The sequence below is a fragment of the Cantharellus anzutake genome, assembly GCF_015039405.1.
Source record: "Cantharellus anzutake strain C23 chromosome Unknown EI90scaffold_213, whole genome shotgun sequence".
Taxonomy (NCBI): Eukaryota; Fungi; Basidiomycota; class Agaricomycetes; order Cantharellales; family Hydnaceae; genus Cantharellus; species Cantharellus anzutake.
In genome coordinates this window covers 14103-29208 of record NW_024067163.1, presented here as the reverse complement: position 1 = coordinate 29208, position 15106 = coordinate 14103, and the positions used below count along the sequence as shown (strand labels likewise).

The 15106-nt window shown below is 49.1% G+C and overlaps 1 protein-coding gene across 1 annotated transcript; it reads right to left on the bottom strand.

The window, feature by feature from the left end:
• Positions 1–8958: 8958 nt before the first annotated feature.
• On the bottom strand, positions 8959–15013 carry EI90DRAFT_3023485 (uncharacterized protein; the record flags this gene model as incomplete). Its single annotated transcript, XM_039057870.1, has 12 exons — positions 8959–9480; positions 9529–9670; positions 9820–9860; positions 9993–10100; positions 10356–10717; positions 10788–12102; positions 12343–12729; positions 12889–12916; positions 12955–13062; positions 13093–13821; positions 13883–14161; positions 14220–15013. 12 exons carry the CDS (start codon positions 15011–15013, stop codon positions 8959–8961), a joined length of 4815 nt encoding a protein of 1604 aa, XP_038907848.1.
• Between the last annotated feature and the right edge of the window lie 93 nt (positions 15014–15106).

Sequence of the window (15106 nt, the reverse complement as noted above, 5' to 3'; positions counted from 1 at the left end):
ATAAAGGCACGGATGCTGCATGGTGATGTAGAGATGGATTGGGATCCGTGGGCGTGGATGGTGGATATGATATGAGAGGAGTTGACAGCGGAGAGACGTTTTGATATGAAGACGAATAATCGTGCGTTGAATAGGGGCTCGCCAAAAAGTAGTCCATGTTGTCAAACTCGCTGGTGTAGGGTCCATGCGAGACCCTACTACCTTGGTCGTTCTGGGAGAAGTCAGAACAGAATGGGTGGTTCAATGACAATACACTCGCCAGATGTGGAAGAGAGTGCCGTTGTGATACGGCTGCCCTGATAACTTCGTCATCATCGAATTCACACTCAAGTCCTGGCCTCGAGAGCCGACTTGAGGGACCTTTCGTGTGACCAAACGCATCATCATGCGGCTCCTTCGCCTTTTTTTTCCTCCTTCTGGATAGAATGACGATGCCCAATAAAATACAGACTGCCAGGACGCCACCAATCACGCCACCGATTAAGCCTTCAGAATCCCTGCGAGTCTTGAAGCCTGAAGAGTCACTGAATATTGTCGACGCGGGAGGAGTTGATGATGTTGTGATGACTGAGATAATGGTAGACGAGCCAATGGCGACAGCTGTTGTAGTGGTGTAGACAGAAGGCGGGGGGATTGACAACAGGTACGTTAAGGATCCAGACACTCCGAAAAGCGTCGAAAAGGAAGAAGTGGCCAGAGATCCGGTGGACGTTGTCGAAGAACCTATTGGGCTTAAGGCTGGGGATGAAGAGGAATTTGGGTGGGATGCGGTGGTATCCGTTGTTGCAATTTGTGTCGTAACACATGAAATACCGTAAAGGGTAGAGGTGGGGAAGGCAGTTATCTGAGTGAAAGTGAGAGTAAAGGGAATGGGATCAACGAGTGTTGTAGTAGCACCTGGAATTGAAAAGATGAGGGTCACACAGAAATAGATAAATCCTTCACGCGCCTGGTATCACTGACGAGCTCGTGACAGTGAAGACTTGACAAGATGCGGTAGTGAATGCACCAAATGGACTTGCTCCCACGGAGGTGCAAGACGTTGATGTGGACAGGAACGTGGAAGTGATGTCAGGAGCGGTGCTAATGATTGTGGTAAATGATGTAGACACAGAATGAAACTGGGTGGTCAAGGATCCTGGAAAATAGAAATGAAATGGGCGATCAAACGGCGTCCACTGGGGAATTGGGTGATGTCTATACGCACCAAAGAGGGTCTGAGTGGGAGAGGATTCGCACCGCGACATGGTGAGACTCTTTGGGAGTGTGAAAGGTGCGAATTAGGTGCTAATAAGAGAATGACGGTGCCAGGCAAGAGGCAGGTAAATTTTAATTGCCTGGAGGCGAGTCGTCGCCGTCTGGGGTGACGAGGGTCGCGACAACAGACAATGGGATCAGGACTTGAACAGCTTACGGGAGTTTGCGCCAAACATCTAATTATGAAATGTCAACAAAAATGCTACCCATCGAGAAACCCGTTCGACCGAATACACAGCAGATATGAGGCTATACAAGGAGGCCGAGGTTCGGCGCCTTGGGTGTGAAAAGTCAAAACCAGACTGAACAGCGAAAGAAGCAGCGCGTAAGCAACGGAAATACCCACGAACAATATTAACCTTGTGCTTCGGGAAGTTACTCACGCTTGTGGTATATAAGTAAACATAGACGCAGGCGCAATCGCGTTGGGAAACCTTTCTTGAACGCGTGGTTGTACGATCATTCGGACTTGCCAATAATCCATGTCTGTCACGCTCCATCTCAACTGCTGGCTACTTGGCGATGATGCTAGCCAAGTGTTTCCGGTGGCAATTTCGAAGACAGCGACTGTCGGCATCCTCAAGATAGCCATCAAGGAGCAGAAGACGGTCGCTTTCCAACACGTCGACGCAAATGACCTCGCACTCTGGAAGGTTTCCATCCCAGTCGATGACGGTTTCGATGCGAATGTTGAACTTGAAAACAAACCAGCACTATTGCCTGTGAAGAGATTGTCCCGCCTTTTTCCGGATCAACCTGATGATCAAGACCTACACATCATTATTCAGTCCCCGTGTGTTGGTGTTGGTGAGTGATAGTCGCGGAGCTTTCTCTGTCTGTGACCTATTTTCTCATTCAGCCTCGTCTTTAGTGCCACGATTAGATCATCCTACCCTCGAACTGAACTGTCTTATTTATGAAGATGACGCGAGCCACATCTTTCCGGTCAAAATTGCGAGTACAGAGTCTGTCGGTACCCTCAAAAAAGCCATCAAGGAGGAGAAGAAGCCCGCACTCGATCACATTCCTGCAGACACCCTCACACTCTGGAAGGTTTCCATCCTGGTCGATGATAGTCTCAAGGAGAATGTGAAGAAGGTTGAAGAAGAGGAAATGCTATCACCTGTGCGGAGATTATCCCACATTTTCTTTCATCCACCCCAGGATGGATATCTACACATCGTTGTTCAAGAAAGGGGACATGGCCAGACTCGAACCCAGCCGTCTCCGCTTCGTGGACACGCACTGCACAATGTTAGAAAATAATTAAGTGGACCGCAAAGTTGTTAAACTAGGAACCTAAGAAACACACGAAACCTAAACGAAATGAGGGGCGACTGCCAGTACCGGGGAGAGAGGCTAGCCAGGCAAACAAGTCCCCAACCTGCCGACCCTGCACCAGCAGGGCCACCCTCACTGTACCCAAGTGAGCTGCTAGGGCCCCGTTTGCCAAACGGGGCGGTAGAAGCCTAGGAAAACCTCCCAGCAGTCTAAGCCACCCAAAACACCCCCCTCCCTGAGAAACAACGAAAACAAATGTGCACATATAACCGAAAAATTAAAATTTAAAAAAAAAAAAAAAAAAAAAAAAAGAAGTAAGAGAAAACTTACGGCCATACCCCCAAAACTGTACAGCAGACGAAAGGGCAAACAACCCACCAAACGACACCATGTGCCCCAAAGACCACTTAAGTAGCACGAGAACCACCGACCCTGTAAGCCCCAATGCTGCCCTGTCAGAGTACAGCCCGGTTAAGTCCGGACTGCTTACACACAACTGATGACACACCTGCCCCATACCTGCACAGCCTGATCATCATCCCCAGACTGGCACAGACATTTGTTATATTTCCTTCTGCAGAGCGGCCCCGCTTCGCCGGGTATACTGACTTTATCATTCCCTGGGTAGCGAGTGAGGAAGATAACTTTCTTCTCTCACTTCCCCTCGCTGCTCAGCTGGAATCCCTATCGCAATCCGCTTTGCCGGGTTCCCCCATTGAGACTGATCCTGTCCCCCTCGGCCTCAGCTCCAGCGAAGGCTCGGGATCCCTCGACTTAGAGTCCGAGCAGCTCGGTACCCTGACATCAGAAGAAAGTTTCAACCTACTTCCTGAGTCCGCATCAAACACCACGATGTCTGCTCAGGAGCAAATCCAACAACTCACCCAGTTGGTCCAAGCGCTGCTCAGTGCCCAAGCCGCTCAGGTTAATCAACCACCTCCTCTCCCCGCATCGAGGCCTCCCAAAGTCGCTACCCCATCGCCCTTTAATGGTGACCGAGAGAAACTAGAAGATTTCTTAGCACAATGCCGCTTGTACCTGTCGCTCCGCCATGCCGAGTATCCCGACGATCAACAACAGATCTTGTTCGTCCTATCGCATATGAAAGAGGGGACGGCAGCCTCGTGGGCCTCCCAGAAGATTAACGCATACCTCTCCCCTAACACTGCGATCCCAACACTTGAGAACTTCCTCCAAGAGTTGAAGGACATGTTTGCCGACCCGAACCGGGCAGCGACTGTGATGCAGAAGCTGTCGGACATAAGACAAGGGCCCAATCCCGTTGAGACAGTCATCCAGCTCTTTGAGCTGTATGGACCAGTGTCCGGGCTCGGAGACGCCGGGTTAATCGACAAGTTCCAATGAGCCATTACCCATCGCCTTCGAGAATCGATCTACAGATCCCACCCATTCCCAACGAACTGGGAAGAGTGGAAGCAACGGGCCCTGCTCCTGGACAGTCAGCACAGAAGGTTCGATCACTTCCAAGCCCAGATGCGCCAAGGACGTGCCTTTGGGGCGTCCCCTCACCAGACGCGGGCTCAACCCCAACGAAACAGTACTGTGGTCACTCACCAGAACATGACGCACCCGCCCAACACGCAGACGCCGAGCCCATCTTCCTCGTCAACTAGCCCTCAGCCCATGGAACTCGACCGAACCCGACAACCTCGCTGAAACCCACGAAACGGCGTCTGCTACAGCTGTGGGCAACCAGGCCACATCACACACAACTGCCCCTTGGTGGCCGCACAAAGAATCTGCGTGGTTGATGAACCCACACCAATAAGACAACCAGGAGACCCACGACCCTCGTCCTTATCCCCAGAGGACCTTTGCACGATAACCCAGCTGATCAAGGACCAGCTTGTTGAGAACGGGAGTGCCATGGAAGGGGAAGAACCCCGCGAAGAGGGTTTTTGAAATGCCAGTCGGTGAAAGCTGCACCCCGACTGGGCGACTCGCCTGTAAACGCCTCAAAAAACTGTAAATATCCGTGTACGAAGGTCGAAATCAAACCTGTAAACAAGGCAAAGGCGAGAAAGATTACTAAAGTCACACAAAGAAAGAAGAACATGAAAATAAAAGGAGCCGACGCACGAAAGACAACGGGGAAGACCCCACGCTCGATGAACATTCTGATCTCACTCAGGTCTGCTACTTCGCTCGCCGCTGTGTTGACGTCTGCATTACTCAATTCAGGGGCCACGGGAATGTTCGTCAGCAAGGAATTCGTCCGCAAACACCAGCTGCCAACGACCCCCCTAGCTTCACCCATCCCCGTTCACAACATTGATGGGACTCAGAACGAGAACGGTCCCATCACGGAAGAAGTCGACGTTATCCTCGGTTTTGGGGACCACTCTGAGCGTTGTAAACTTGCTGTCGCGAACCTTGGCCAACAGACGGTTATTGTTGGCCACCCATGGCTTCTCCTTCACAACCCAGAGGTGGATTGGGTTCGACAGAAGGTAACGATGACACGATGTCCACCTGAGTGTCAGAGAGTTGTACCCGCGAGAGTAGAATCGGTAGAACCCGGAGACGAAGTCTTCGCAGTCCACATGATGTCGACGCGCAGCGTGCCGGAGATTCGGGCCACCACTACCCCTTCTCAGCAATTTGCAGAGAGGGCCCGGCAGGATGAGAAGCCTCCCCCAGAAGGGGTGATCCCTGAGGCCTACTGCCTCTATGAAGACGTCTTTTCAAAGGAAGCATTCAGTGCATTACCTCCGCGGAAGCCGTGGGATCATGCAATAGATATCCTACCTGGGGCTGATCTCCCATGGTCACGCACCTTCCCTTTGTCCTGAAATGAACAAAAGGAACTTGATGAGTTTCTGCAAGAAAACCTTGCCAATGGCCGCATCAGGCCGTCTAAATCCCCAATGGGGGCCCCAGTGTTTTTTGTTAAAAAGAAGGACAGATCCCTCCAACTTGTTCAAGACTACCGAAAGCTGAATGAAATCACAGTGAAGAACTCATAAAGAACTCATACCCACTCCCACTTGTGTCAGATGTGCTCAAGTGTCTTCGAGGCTCAAAGTACTTCTCTGTCTTGGACCTCAGATGGGGTTTCAACAATGTCCGGATTAAGGAAGGTGTCAGGGACCGACCCGGGGTCGAGAGTGCCCGGGTGTATCGCCCGAGGCTGTCAGAGACCAGGGTCGAGACGAAAGAATGTCTCCGTGATGGAGGGCTTCGGCCTCAGCGACTTCTGCCAAGAGCGCTGTGCCTAGTGACACGTCCGTGCCCTAACTTACTGACTGGCAATTAGAACCTAGGGGGGTAACTCTAGTTGATTTTTCTACTGGGGCGTAACCTATGTACAAGTGGGATATATATATGGTTACAGCGGAGACGGTTCCGCAATTGGCGGAGCCGAACGGAGCGGAGCTAACGGGGTTTAACCATTAGCCGACTGAATATTACCGACGAGTCGGTTCACGGGGTTAGCGGAAAGGCAGGCGATAACCCAGAAACGGAAAGGAGGGATAGGCCCGAAGGTGGGCTCTGCAGGGCAGGCGAGTGTATTGCCCAGCGGAGGCGGGGGTGCGCTAGCGGACGTCGGAGCTGTCCGGAAGTCTTCGGGGCTCCGTACTTAGGGAGGCGTAGGTAATAAATTGAAATGAGGGGGTGGTGACCATCGAGGGGTACCGAGAGGATTGCGGAATAATGGGGGCTCCGAGGGAGGAGCGGAGTTGGATCGGAGGGATCGGAGGGACCGGAAGTCGATGGCCGGGAATGGATATGACAGTATCCCCTTCTTAGGCCTGAACCCTTGAAGGCCCAGAATTAGTAAGACAAGGGGAGCTGCACTTACAGGAAGAAAAACAAATGAGGAAATGGAAATGAAAACGGAAGTGAGGAGCGGAGGGGAAAGGAGAAATGGGAGAGGAGTCGGGGTTCCTAAGGAGCTTCGGGTCCAGGCTTCGCTGGATACCGAGAGTGGAACGCTTCGACGAGGTCGGAGGCGTGATCGAGTTCACCAGCAAGGAGCCATTGTGTCTCCTCGTCGGTCCCTTCATAGCCTAGCCACTTGACCAAGTAGAGCAACTTAAGAGGGGGCCTAGGGTTCCAGGGTTTGAAAAATCCCTAGGGCAGGATCCCTAGCCCTAACCTGGGTCATCCTGCCCTAGGGTCAAAAAATTCCTAGGGACCAGGTTCAGCTTGCCCTAGCGCTAGGGCATCAAGCAGTAGGGCACTCTAGCAAGTTTTACTTTGGCTTGCACATTTCTGTTCCCCCTGGAGGAACAGAGTATGCACCACCACTTGTGTCACAATATTGTAACAAAATGTTGTCACAGATGCACTTCTGTTCCCCCTGGAGGAACAGAGTATGCATCACCGCTTGTGTCACAATATTGTAACAAAATATTGTCACAGAGGCATTCTGTTCCCCCTAGAGGAACAGAGTATGCATCACCGGTTGGGTCACAAAAATTGTGACACAAGTTGTCACTGCATTTCTGTTCCCCTTTGGAGGAACAGAGTATACATCACCGCTTGTGTCACAAAAATTGTGACAAAAAGTCGTCACAGATGCACTTCTGTTCCCCCTAGAGGAACAGAGTGTGCACCACCGCTTGTGTCACAATATTGTAACAAAATGTTGTCACAGAGGCATTCTGTTCCCCCTAGAGGAACAGAGTGTGCACCACCGCTTGTGTCACAATATTGTAACAAAATGTTGTCACAGATGCACTTCTGTTCCCCCTGGAGGAACAGAGTATGCATCACCGCTTGTGTCACAATATTGTAACAAAATATTGTCACAGAGGCATTCTGTTCCCCCTAGAGGAACAGAGTATGCATCACCGGTTGAGTCACAAAAATTGTGACACAAGTTGTCACTACATTTTCTGTTCCCCCTGGAGGAACAGAGTGTGCATCACCGCTTGTGTCACAATATTGTAACAAAACATTGTCACAGAGGCATTCTGTTCCCCCTAGAGGAACAGAGTATGCATCACCGGTTGGGTCACAAACATTGTGACACAAGTTGTCACCACATTTCTGTTCCCCTTGGAGGAACAGAGTATGCATCACCGCTTGTGTCACAATATTGTAACAAAATATTGTCACAGAGGCATTCTGTTCCCCCTAGAGGAACAGAGTGTGCACCACCGCTTGTGTCACAATATTGTAACAAAATGTTGTCACAGAGGCATTCTGTTCCCCCTGGAGGAACAGAGTATGCATCACCGGTTGAGTCACAAAAATTGTGACATGAGTTGTCACTGCCTTTTCTGTTCCCCCTGGAGGAACAGAGTGTGCACCACCGCTTGTGTCACAATATTGTAACAAAATGTTGTCACAGAGGCATTCTGTTCCCCCTAGAGGAACAGAGTGTGCATCACCGGTTGAGTCACAAAAATTGTGACATGAGTTGTCACTGCCTTTTCTGTTCCCCCTGGAGGAACAGAGTGTGCACCACCGCTTGTGTCACAATATTGTAACAAAATGTTGTCACAGAGGCATTCTGTTCCCCCTAGAGGAACAGAGTGTGCATCACCGCTTGTGTCACAATATTGTAACAAAATATTGTCACAGAGGCATTCTGTTCCCCCTAGAGGAACAGAGTATGCATCACCGGTTTGGTCACAAAAAGTGTGACACAAGTTGTCACTGCATTTCTGTTCCCCTTGGAGGAACAGGTGTGCATCACCGCTTGTTGTGTCACAAAAATTGTGACTCAAGTTGTCACTGTATTTCTGTTCCTCCTGGAGGTGCCAACACTCCTTCTATTGCAATAGGCTTTCCTCAAGCTGACGAAAGCATAGTGGAAATTTTTGAATGGGCATGCATCACCACTTGTGTCACAATATTGTAACAAAATATTGTCACAGAGGCATTCTGTTCCCCCTAGAGGAACAGAGTATGCATCACCGGTTGAGTCACAAAAATTGTGACACGAGTTGTCACTGCATTTTCTGTTCCCCCTGGAGGAACAGAGTGTGCATCACCGCTTGTTGTGTCACAAAAATTGTGACTCAAGTTGTCACTGTATTTCTGTTCCTCCTGGAGGTGCCGACACTCTTTCTATTGCAATAGGCTTTCCTCAAGCTGACAAAAGCACACAGATCCCTTTAGAGGCACTTATTTTTACATGTGAAACCATGCTGTTGTTTCCATTTGAGTTTTAATTCTACTGCGCATATCGACGATTTACATCACTGAACACAAGAAGTAAAAGGATCCAAGCATCTGGAGTCCCAGAGTCAAATACAAGAAGATTGTTGCCGCTTGAGACTGGAGTCAAGATAAAAAACTGCTGATTCAAGAAAGAAAGAAGTCCGCATGGTGTTGAATGCCATGTGACCTCAGAACTTTCCCACGGGATCTTGTCGCGCTCAATCACCCAACCATCCAACCATCCAACCATCAACACCCACCTCACCCCACCATCGTCAACTGGCTCTATACCAAGGCTTTTGCCGTGCGCGCAACTTGGTACTGGAGAACGTGATCGGCTTCGCGTTCGAAAATGAATGGATTCTCGTCACTAAGGTCTCCCGGCCTTAGCTCTTCTAGCTTGTGCTCAGCGCTGTCGTGTACTGGACTTGTCTCTGGGGCATCATGCGAGTGCACGGGCTCTGGACCGTCATCAAAAGCGGGAACTCCAAGCTGGCCGGGAGGCTTTAGCTCTTTGGGCTTGAACCAGCGACGCTGTGAACACTCGGGGGAAATCGAAATGAAAGTGAGAGGAATGTGGTTTAAATGGTCGTCTGGCTCAGGAAGGGGCTTGTGTATCGTGGTAACGATGCGTCCGACTTGGGAAAAACTCTGAGAAATGTGGTGGAACTTCAAATGATGAAGCCATCCTGTGTGTGCCCCATCGTGGAGTCCGCCAGGAGAATTGGCGCTGTCTTGAGTGGCAACAGTCATGGCAACTAGTGTCGACTTGCACAACTCCCAAACGCGAGCTGCTTCTCCTGTCCCCTATCTCAGGATCCGCCCAGGAGAGCAACAATTATAGGTTAAATAAACCCACTGGTTCGGGTTGGTGTATGACCCCGTGTCGATGCCAAAGTCCCCCATGGTCGTAGTAGGATTTCCAAACTTCCAGCAAAAGCAGTCATCCCCTAGCATCTCAGATCCTGCTCCTTGTATAGGAAAAAAAAAGACTGGTCTGTGGTCGTATTACTTCCATCTATAAGTCAAAATGTAAAGGTCAATATTCATGCTTGCAAATAATAAGATAACCTGGTTGGTTTTTGAAGAATGATGTTGCAAGGTTGTATTGGTGTTCGCGAGCATTAGTACGACTTCCACACTGACTTGACATATTTTTTCACATTTTCTAAACTCATAATTCCCATCTACAAGTCAATGCTAAGGTCAATATTCACGCTTGCAAACAATAAGATAACCTGGTTGATTTTTGAAGAATAATTATTAGGTGGCGAGGTTGTATTACTGTTCGCGAGCACTAGTACGACCTCCACACTGACTTGGTATATCTTCACATCTTTCCAAACTGATGCATACGGTAAGGTTGTATTCCTGTTTGCAAGCGCTAGTATGACCTCTGGACAAACTTGGCTAGATGTGTTGTGCAACTGTTATCTTCATTTTGTTTACAGGGCCATACTGATGTGTATGCACAATGATAAGGTAGCAAACATGAATGAGATTGCAAAAAAATGGCTATCAGTTGGGTCGTATCGTTGTTCGCGAACATGGATACGACCATGCCTGCATGAAAACAGAGTTGTGATTGCAGTTGTACTTATGTACACAAATATATGATGATGACCAGGTTCTCAAGAGTATGGCTAGAGGATGCGATGACGTTTGCGTGGACGGGCACTCACCCCAGGATTTTCATCATCATCATCTGATGACTCTGAATCTTCACGTAGGGATTGTTCTGAAGCCTTGTGTCTCAATGAGTTGGAAGGGACACGCATCTTAAAGGCTGGGACCCGGAATTTCTCTCCTATGTGTAGTCTGCGGCACTCATCACCCAAGAAGTGACGCACTGCACAGAACACAGGACACATGTGTGCTGGTTGTGCCAGGTGCTTGTAAACCGTTGCCAGCCCAGCTCCAAGCGTTGCCTTTGTATGGAGTTTCCAGTCCTTCAGAAAGCGGCTTCCTGGTTTGAAAGCATTGGGACTGCAGGCCTCCACCAGATTGAGTCGGGCAAGGATAGCCACTGTGATTCCTTTCCGCTCTGTGAAGAATAAATAATAATTATTTGTTAGCTCCTCTAAGCCAGTGTGAACATAAGTGGGAGGACATACGTAGTTTGGTATGAAAAGCACTCATCATATTTGTATTCTCCTCCTGCTCAGGTGTACGGGATGCCTTTTTGATTGATTGAGTCCGCACTTTTCGTTCCTCCCTTTGCCACCAAGGACTCTCCTCCACTACAATGGCTGAGATAAAGATCAGCCACAGGTGGAAGAGTGGCACTTTGGCTTTCCATCCTGATTGAGTTGTCCAATATTCATGATCCCATACAAGGCTGTGTGCATACTCCACCATGTTTGCGCCTTTCTTGCGTTCTGATGGAATGTTGCCCTCATTATGTTTGATTCGATGGGACGGAGCCCAGGCTGTGAGAACCAATGCAGCAATGAGGCTTATGTGAAATCTGGCATCCAAGTGGTCATAGTTTTCTTTGAGCCACTCTGTCAGTTCATTGCACACTGGGTTCTCCAGCTGCTCTGCTTGAATCCAGTCCAGTGGGAGTCGAGACCGCTTGACAATCCATGTAAGGTCAGACAGCTTTGTCTCCATCCAATTCCATGATGCCTGTGGGTTGCTGTCTGCAATCTGGGTGCTGGCAATCCTAGCAGCAAGGCGATCAGGATCAGTCATTGTGTCAGAATGCATTGATCTTTGGCTCTGGGTTGGGTACACCAAATCCACCCATGAATGATACTGAGCCCAAAGACTTTGCCTCCCAGAGGGATAGGTGTGAGAATGAGGGTATCGGTAGATGCGACTTAAATCCATCTGGTACACGATGGCCTCAATGCAGAACTCCCGTTGTGCCTGCCAGGAACCATAGCCAGTGGAAAGTTCCCGCAATGCTGCAAACACTTGCATCAGCACCTCTTGGGCAGACCCTCCTTGAAACAAGGGTGCACCCAGACGTGAACTTGTGCTCTTCCTTGATGTCTCCTTAGCTGGGTCTGGGGGAGAAACCATGTCATACAGATGCCGGACCCATTCATAGACATCCATGTGAGGGAGGTTTTTTAATATGGTGTGAATGGTCTGGCTGGAGGTGGCGAGTGCAAGAATCTGACGTTCTGTAGCATTGCGGGAATTGTCAAATGGGTGCTGACACTGCACTAGTGCCTTGAGTGAGTCTTCTTGACGCTTCAGGCGTTGTCGCTGCTCTTGATCTGCTGTGGGTAAGCATCCTTGGATGAATTTCTTGATTCCTTTTTCAATCTCATACAAGGCATCCTTCTCAAGTGTTTCAACTGCATAAATTGCCAGTGATCGGATCACTTTCTTCTCCCTTGGCAGTGGGAGGGAGGTAAGACTGATATCGGTATGGATACCCTTGTGGATCAGCTCAATGAAGCAGGTTGCCTTTATTCTCTAGAAATATCAATAATGTGGTCAGCCTCTGGCATCTGGTTCATTGGGAGTGGCCATAAAATGACAAGGCTGGGTCGTACTGGTGTTCACGAACACAATGACGACCATCATAATGATTATTTATGTTACCATAAACAACCAGAAAATGATGGAAGGTCGTACAAGTGCTCGCGAGCAGAAAAACAACCATTGACCTTGCCAATCACCAATTGCAAGTCAGAGAGAAATGTGGACACTTACTTCATATGTGCTCTGGGAATAGTGATAAAGCACTACACGCTTTGAAGCAAAACGTGGAACCCCATCAGGATCTCGAGGCCATTTAGAAGCATCAACTTCAATCTTTTCCATGCGTTCTGGGTGGATGCTGACAACGTCACTGAGAGATGGGAATCCAGTTTCTTTGATCCCCACTGATAGCAGCAGAGGGTCCATCACATATGTGGATAACACTCTGCCTGCTCCACAAAACCCAAAACTTCCAGCCCGTTCAAGGGCAGAAACCAACTCGCGCCGCAGCAGGTTTGGTGGGTGTCCCTCTTTTTTGCATTGGACCTCGCAATGGTATATGTGATCAATGCCCCAGAACAGAGGATAGGTTGTCCAAAGGTATGTTTGTTGAAGAACCTAAATGTGACAATATTAACTTTATTCAGGCCCGTCGAAGAAGCAATATTTATATGCACCTCTGGTTCGAAGATTACCATATGATGTCTGAGTTTTTCCACCAATGATGGGTCAACCCATGTGTTTAGAAGGGGGGTGATGATCTTTTCGAACACAGACCTTCAGAATATTATGAACTTCAGTACCACTTGACCATAAAATAAAGATTTATTATTGCCATCTCACCTTCCAGTCCGCTTCTTCTCGGCAATGCCTGTAAAGTTTACAGTCCAATAGTTCTCTAGCCGGAGATCAGTTGGTGGTTTGACATCCGAGTTGAGCTTGGCCTTCATCCTGTCAAATGGCATCTCTCTCTCAACATACGAAAACATCTCTTCAGCTTTCGCACGTTCAGTGTGTTGGGCATAATCTCCAGCAAGAGCTGCAGTGACCACGCCATGCATGGTTTCTGCTCCTCCTGATCGCCGTGCAATCCGATGCTGGAGAAGATTGTATCCCTGGAAGAAGACCCCTTTGACTGGCTCCACCGCATGCTGATGCAGCAGGTCCTCAACCTCATCCAGTTCTTCTCCAGCAAGCGGTTGATCATCATCCGATGGTGATGATCGGTTTGAGGGCTGATAGTCTGGATCCTCCTCATCCTGTCCCACCGGACTGTCATGGTCCCTAGATGTCTGCACTGGCCTCTCACGAGATAGTAGACCACTGTTGATGGCTTGTGCTGCCTGGTGGAATTCAGGGAGGACAGTATTGGCTTGTAAATGCCCATACCGTGTCATGAAGGCTTGGGGATATATGGACACATCGACATGGCCACTCCGGTCCCCATGGTGGAAGTGATCAAACATTGAGGTGACATTGTCCAACTGGAATAGTGGGCCTCCTGCTGGGGCTGTTGGACTGAAGAATGGGACTCTTCGTGGAACGAGTGTCCCCTCCAAATCAAATATCTTGATCTCCTTTCCATCTATATCCTCATAGGGAAGACTGGCAAGATCCGTAATTTCTTGCTCATTCTCATCAAATACCATTCCACGTGCTTCTAGGATGGTAGCTGGATCAATGTTCTGCATTTTCGCCACAGGAAGAGCACTAGGGAGTCAAGACATCATGAGCAAAGGAATCTTTATCATATATTGGCGTAACAGCCTACCGCAGGTGGCTTGCAAGTGCCAAGCTCCATCGTGATATGTGCTCAAAGGAATTATTGTGGTCAAATGTTGTGATCGTCTGATGAAAGTTTTCTGTATCCAGAGGAAGGTCTTGACCATACTTCATCGAAACAATCAGGGGCACTGATTCCTCAAACCAAGGGTCATCATGCCATTCTTCGGGCGCATTGGAAAAGAAATGAGATTCATAAAGCTGCATCGTGTCATGCATGGAGCGGACATCTGGGAGGTTTAGCATTGCCTTGAAAGATTGTTTCGAGCTATTATTTTGATCAGCATCAGCAAGGGAATATTGCAAGTAATGCAGTGTCAACCTACACCCAATCCGCGATGGCTCTGTACTTGTCAAGTCTTTCACCCAAATCGATATAGAGGCTGTGTGTCGAATAGTCTCGGTGTGGAATGCGGCCCATTGCCCAGAGAATGATGCATGTTGCCATCCGGACATGAGTGTGAGTCATCGTCGTGGGCCCAGATTGAGTCCCCGGTGCCACTGGCTCATCATCGCCCTCAACAAAGGTCCGTGGTGCCATTGCAAGGAAGACGTTGTCATGGTTGTGTGTCCCAATGAACAGCATTCTGCCTGTTGGGTCAAAACCAAGGTCGCCTCTGTGGTTCAAGAATGGCCGGACGGATCCTAGCAAGTTCAGGTTGAAACACCAGGTGGTGTTCACACCAATGGAGGGGGGAGGGAGGATGACATCAAAACCCATGCGATCAGGGACTTTGAGTGAGAAGTCAATATGGTGACCTTCCATCCGGTATGTAAAGAGAGCGGAATTTCCAGGTTTGTAAAACTTTGCGTCGACATCCAGTCTGTTCTTCATCTTTAGGAGGCGTAATGCCTTTGCACCACTTCCCTCTTCATAGAGTCTTTGGAGGAGGCTGAGCTTCAAGAGTTGTTCAGCCCTCCGATAGTAGCGGTCTCGTTCACGGATGGTGGAGGCAGTATTGTTTGTGCCTATCATGGCCCCAGCAATCACATCCTGCCTTACTGATCCATAGGCCTCCTCAGCCTGTGGATTTTCCAGGTCAAAAGGTGGGATTGTTGCTTCAATGGGGACTGGCTCGATCACATCATGATGATTGTCGGGATCCCCAAAGTTTGCCATGGCGGTGAGGAGGAAGAGGGTTGCAGAAATGCTCAGTCAGCCAAAAGAGAGATGTTCAATGGATTGGGAATTTCAAAACACAATTGCAAATAA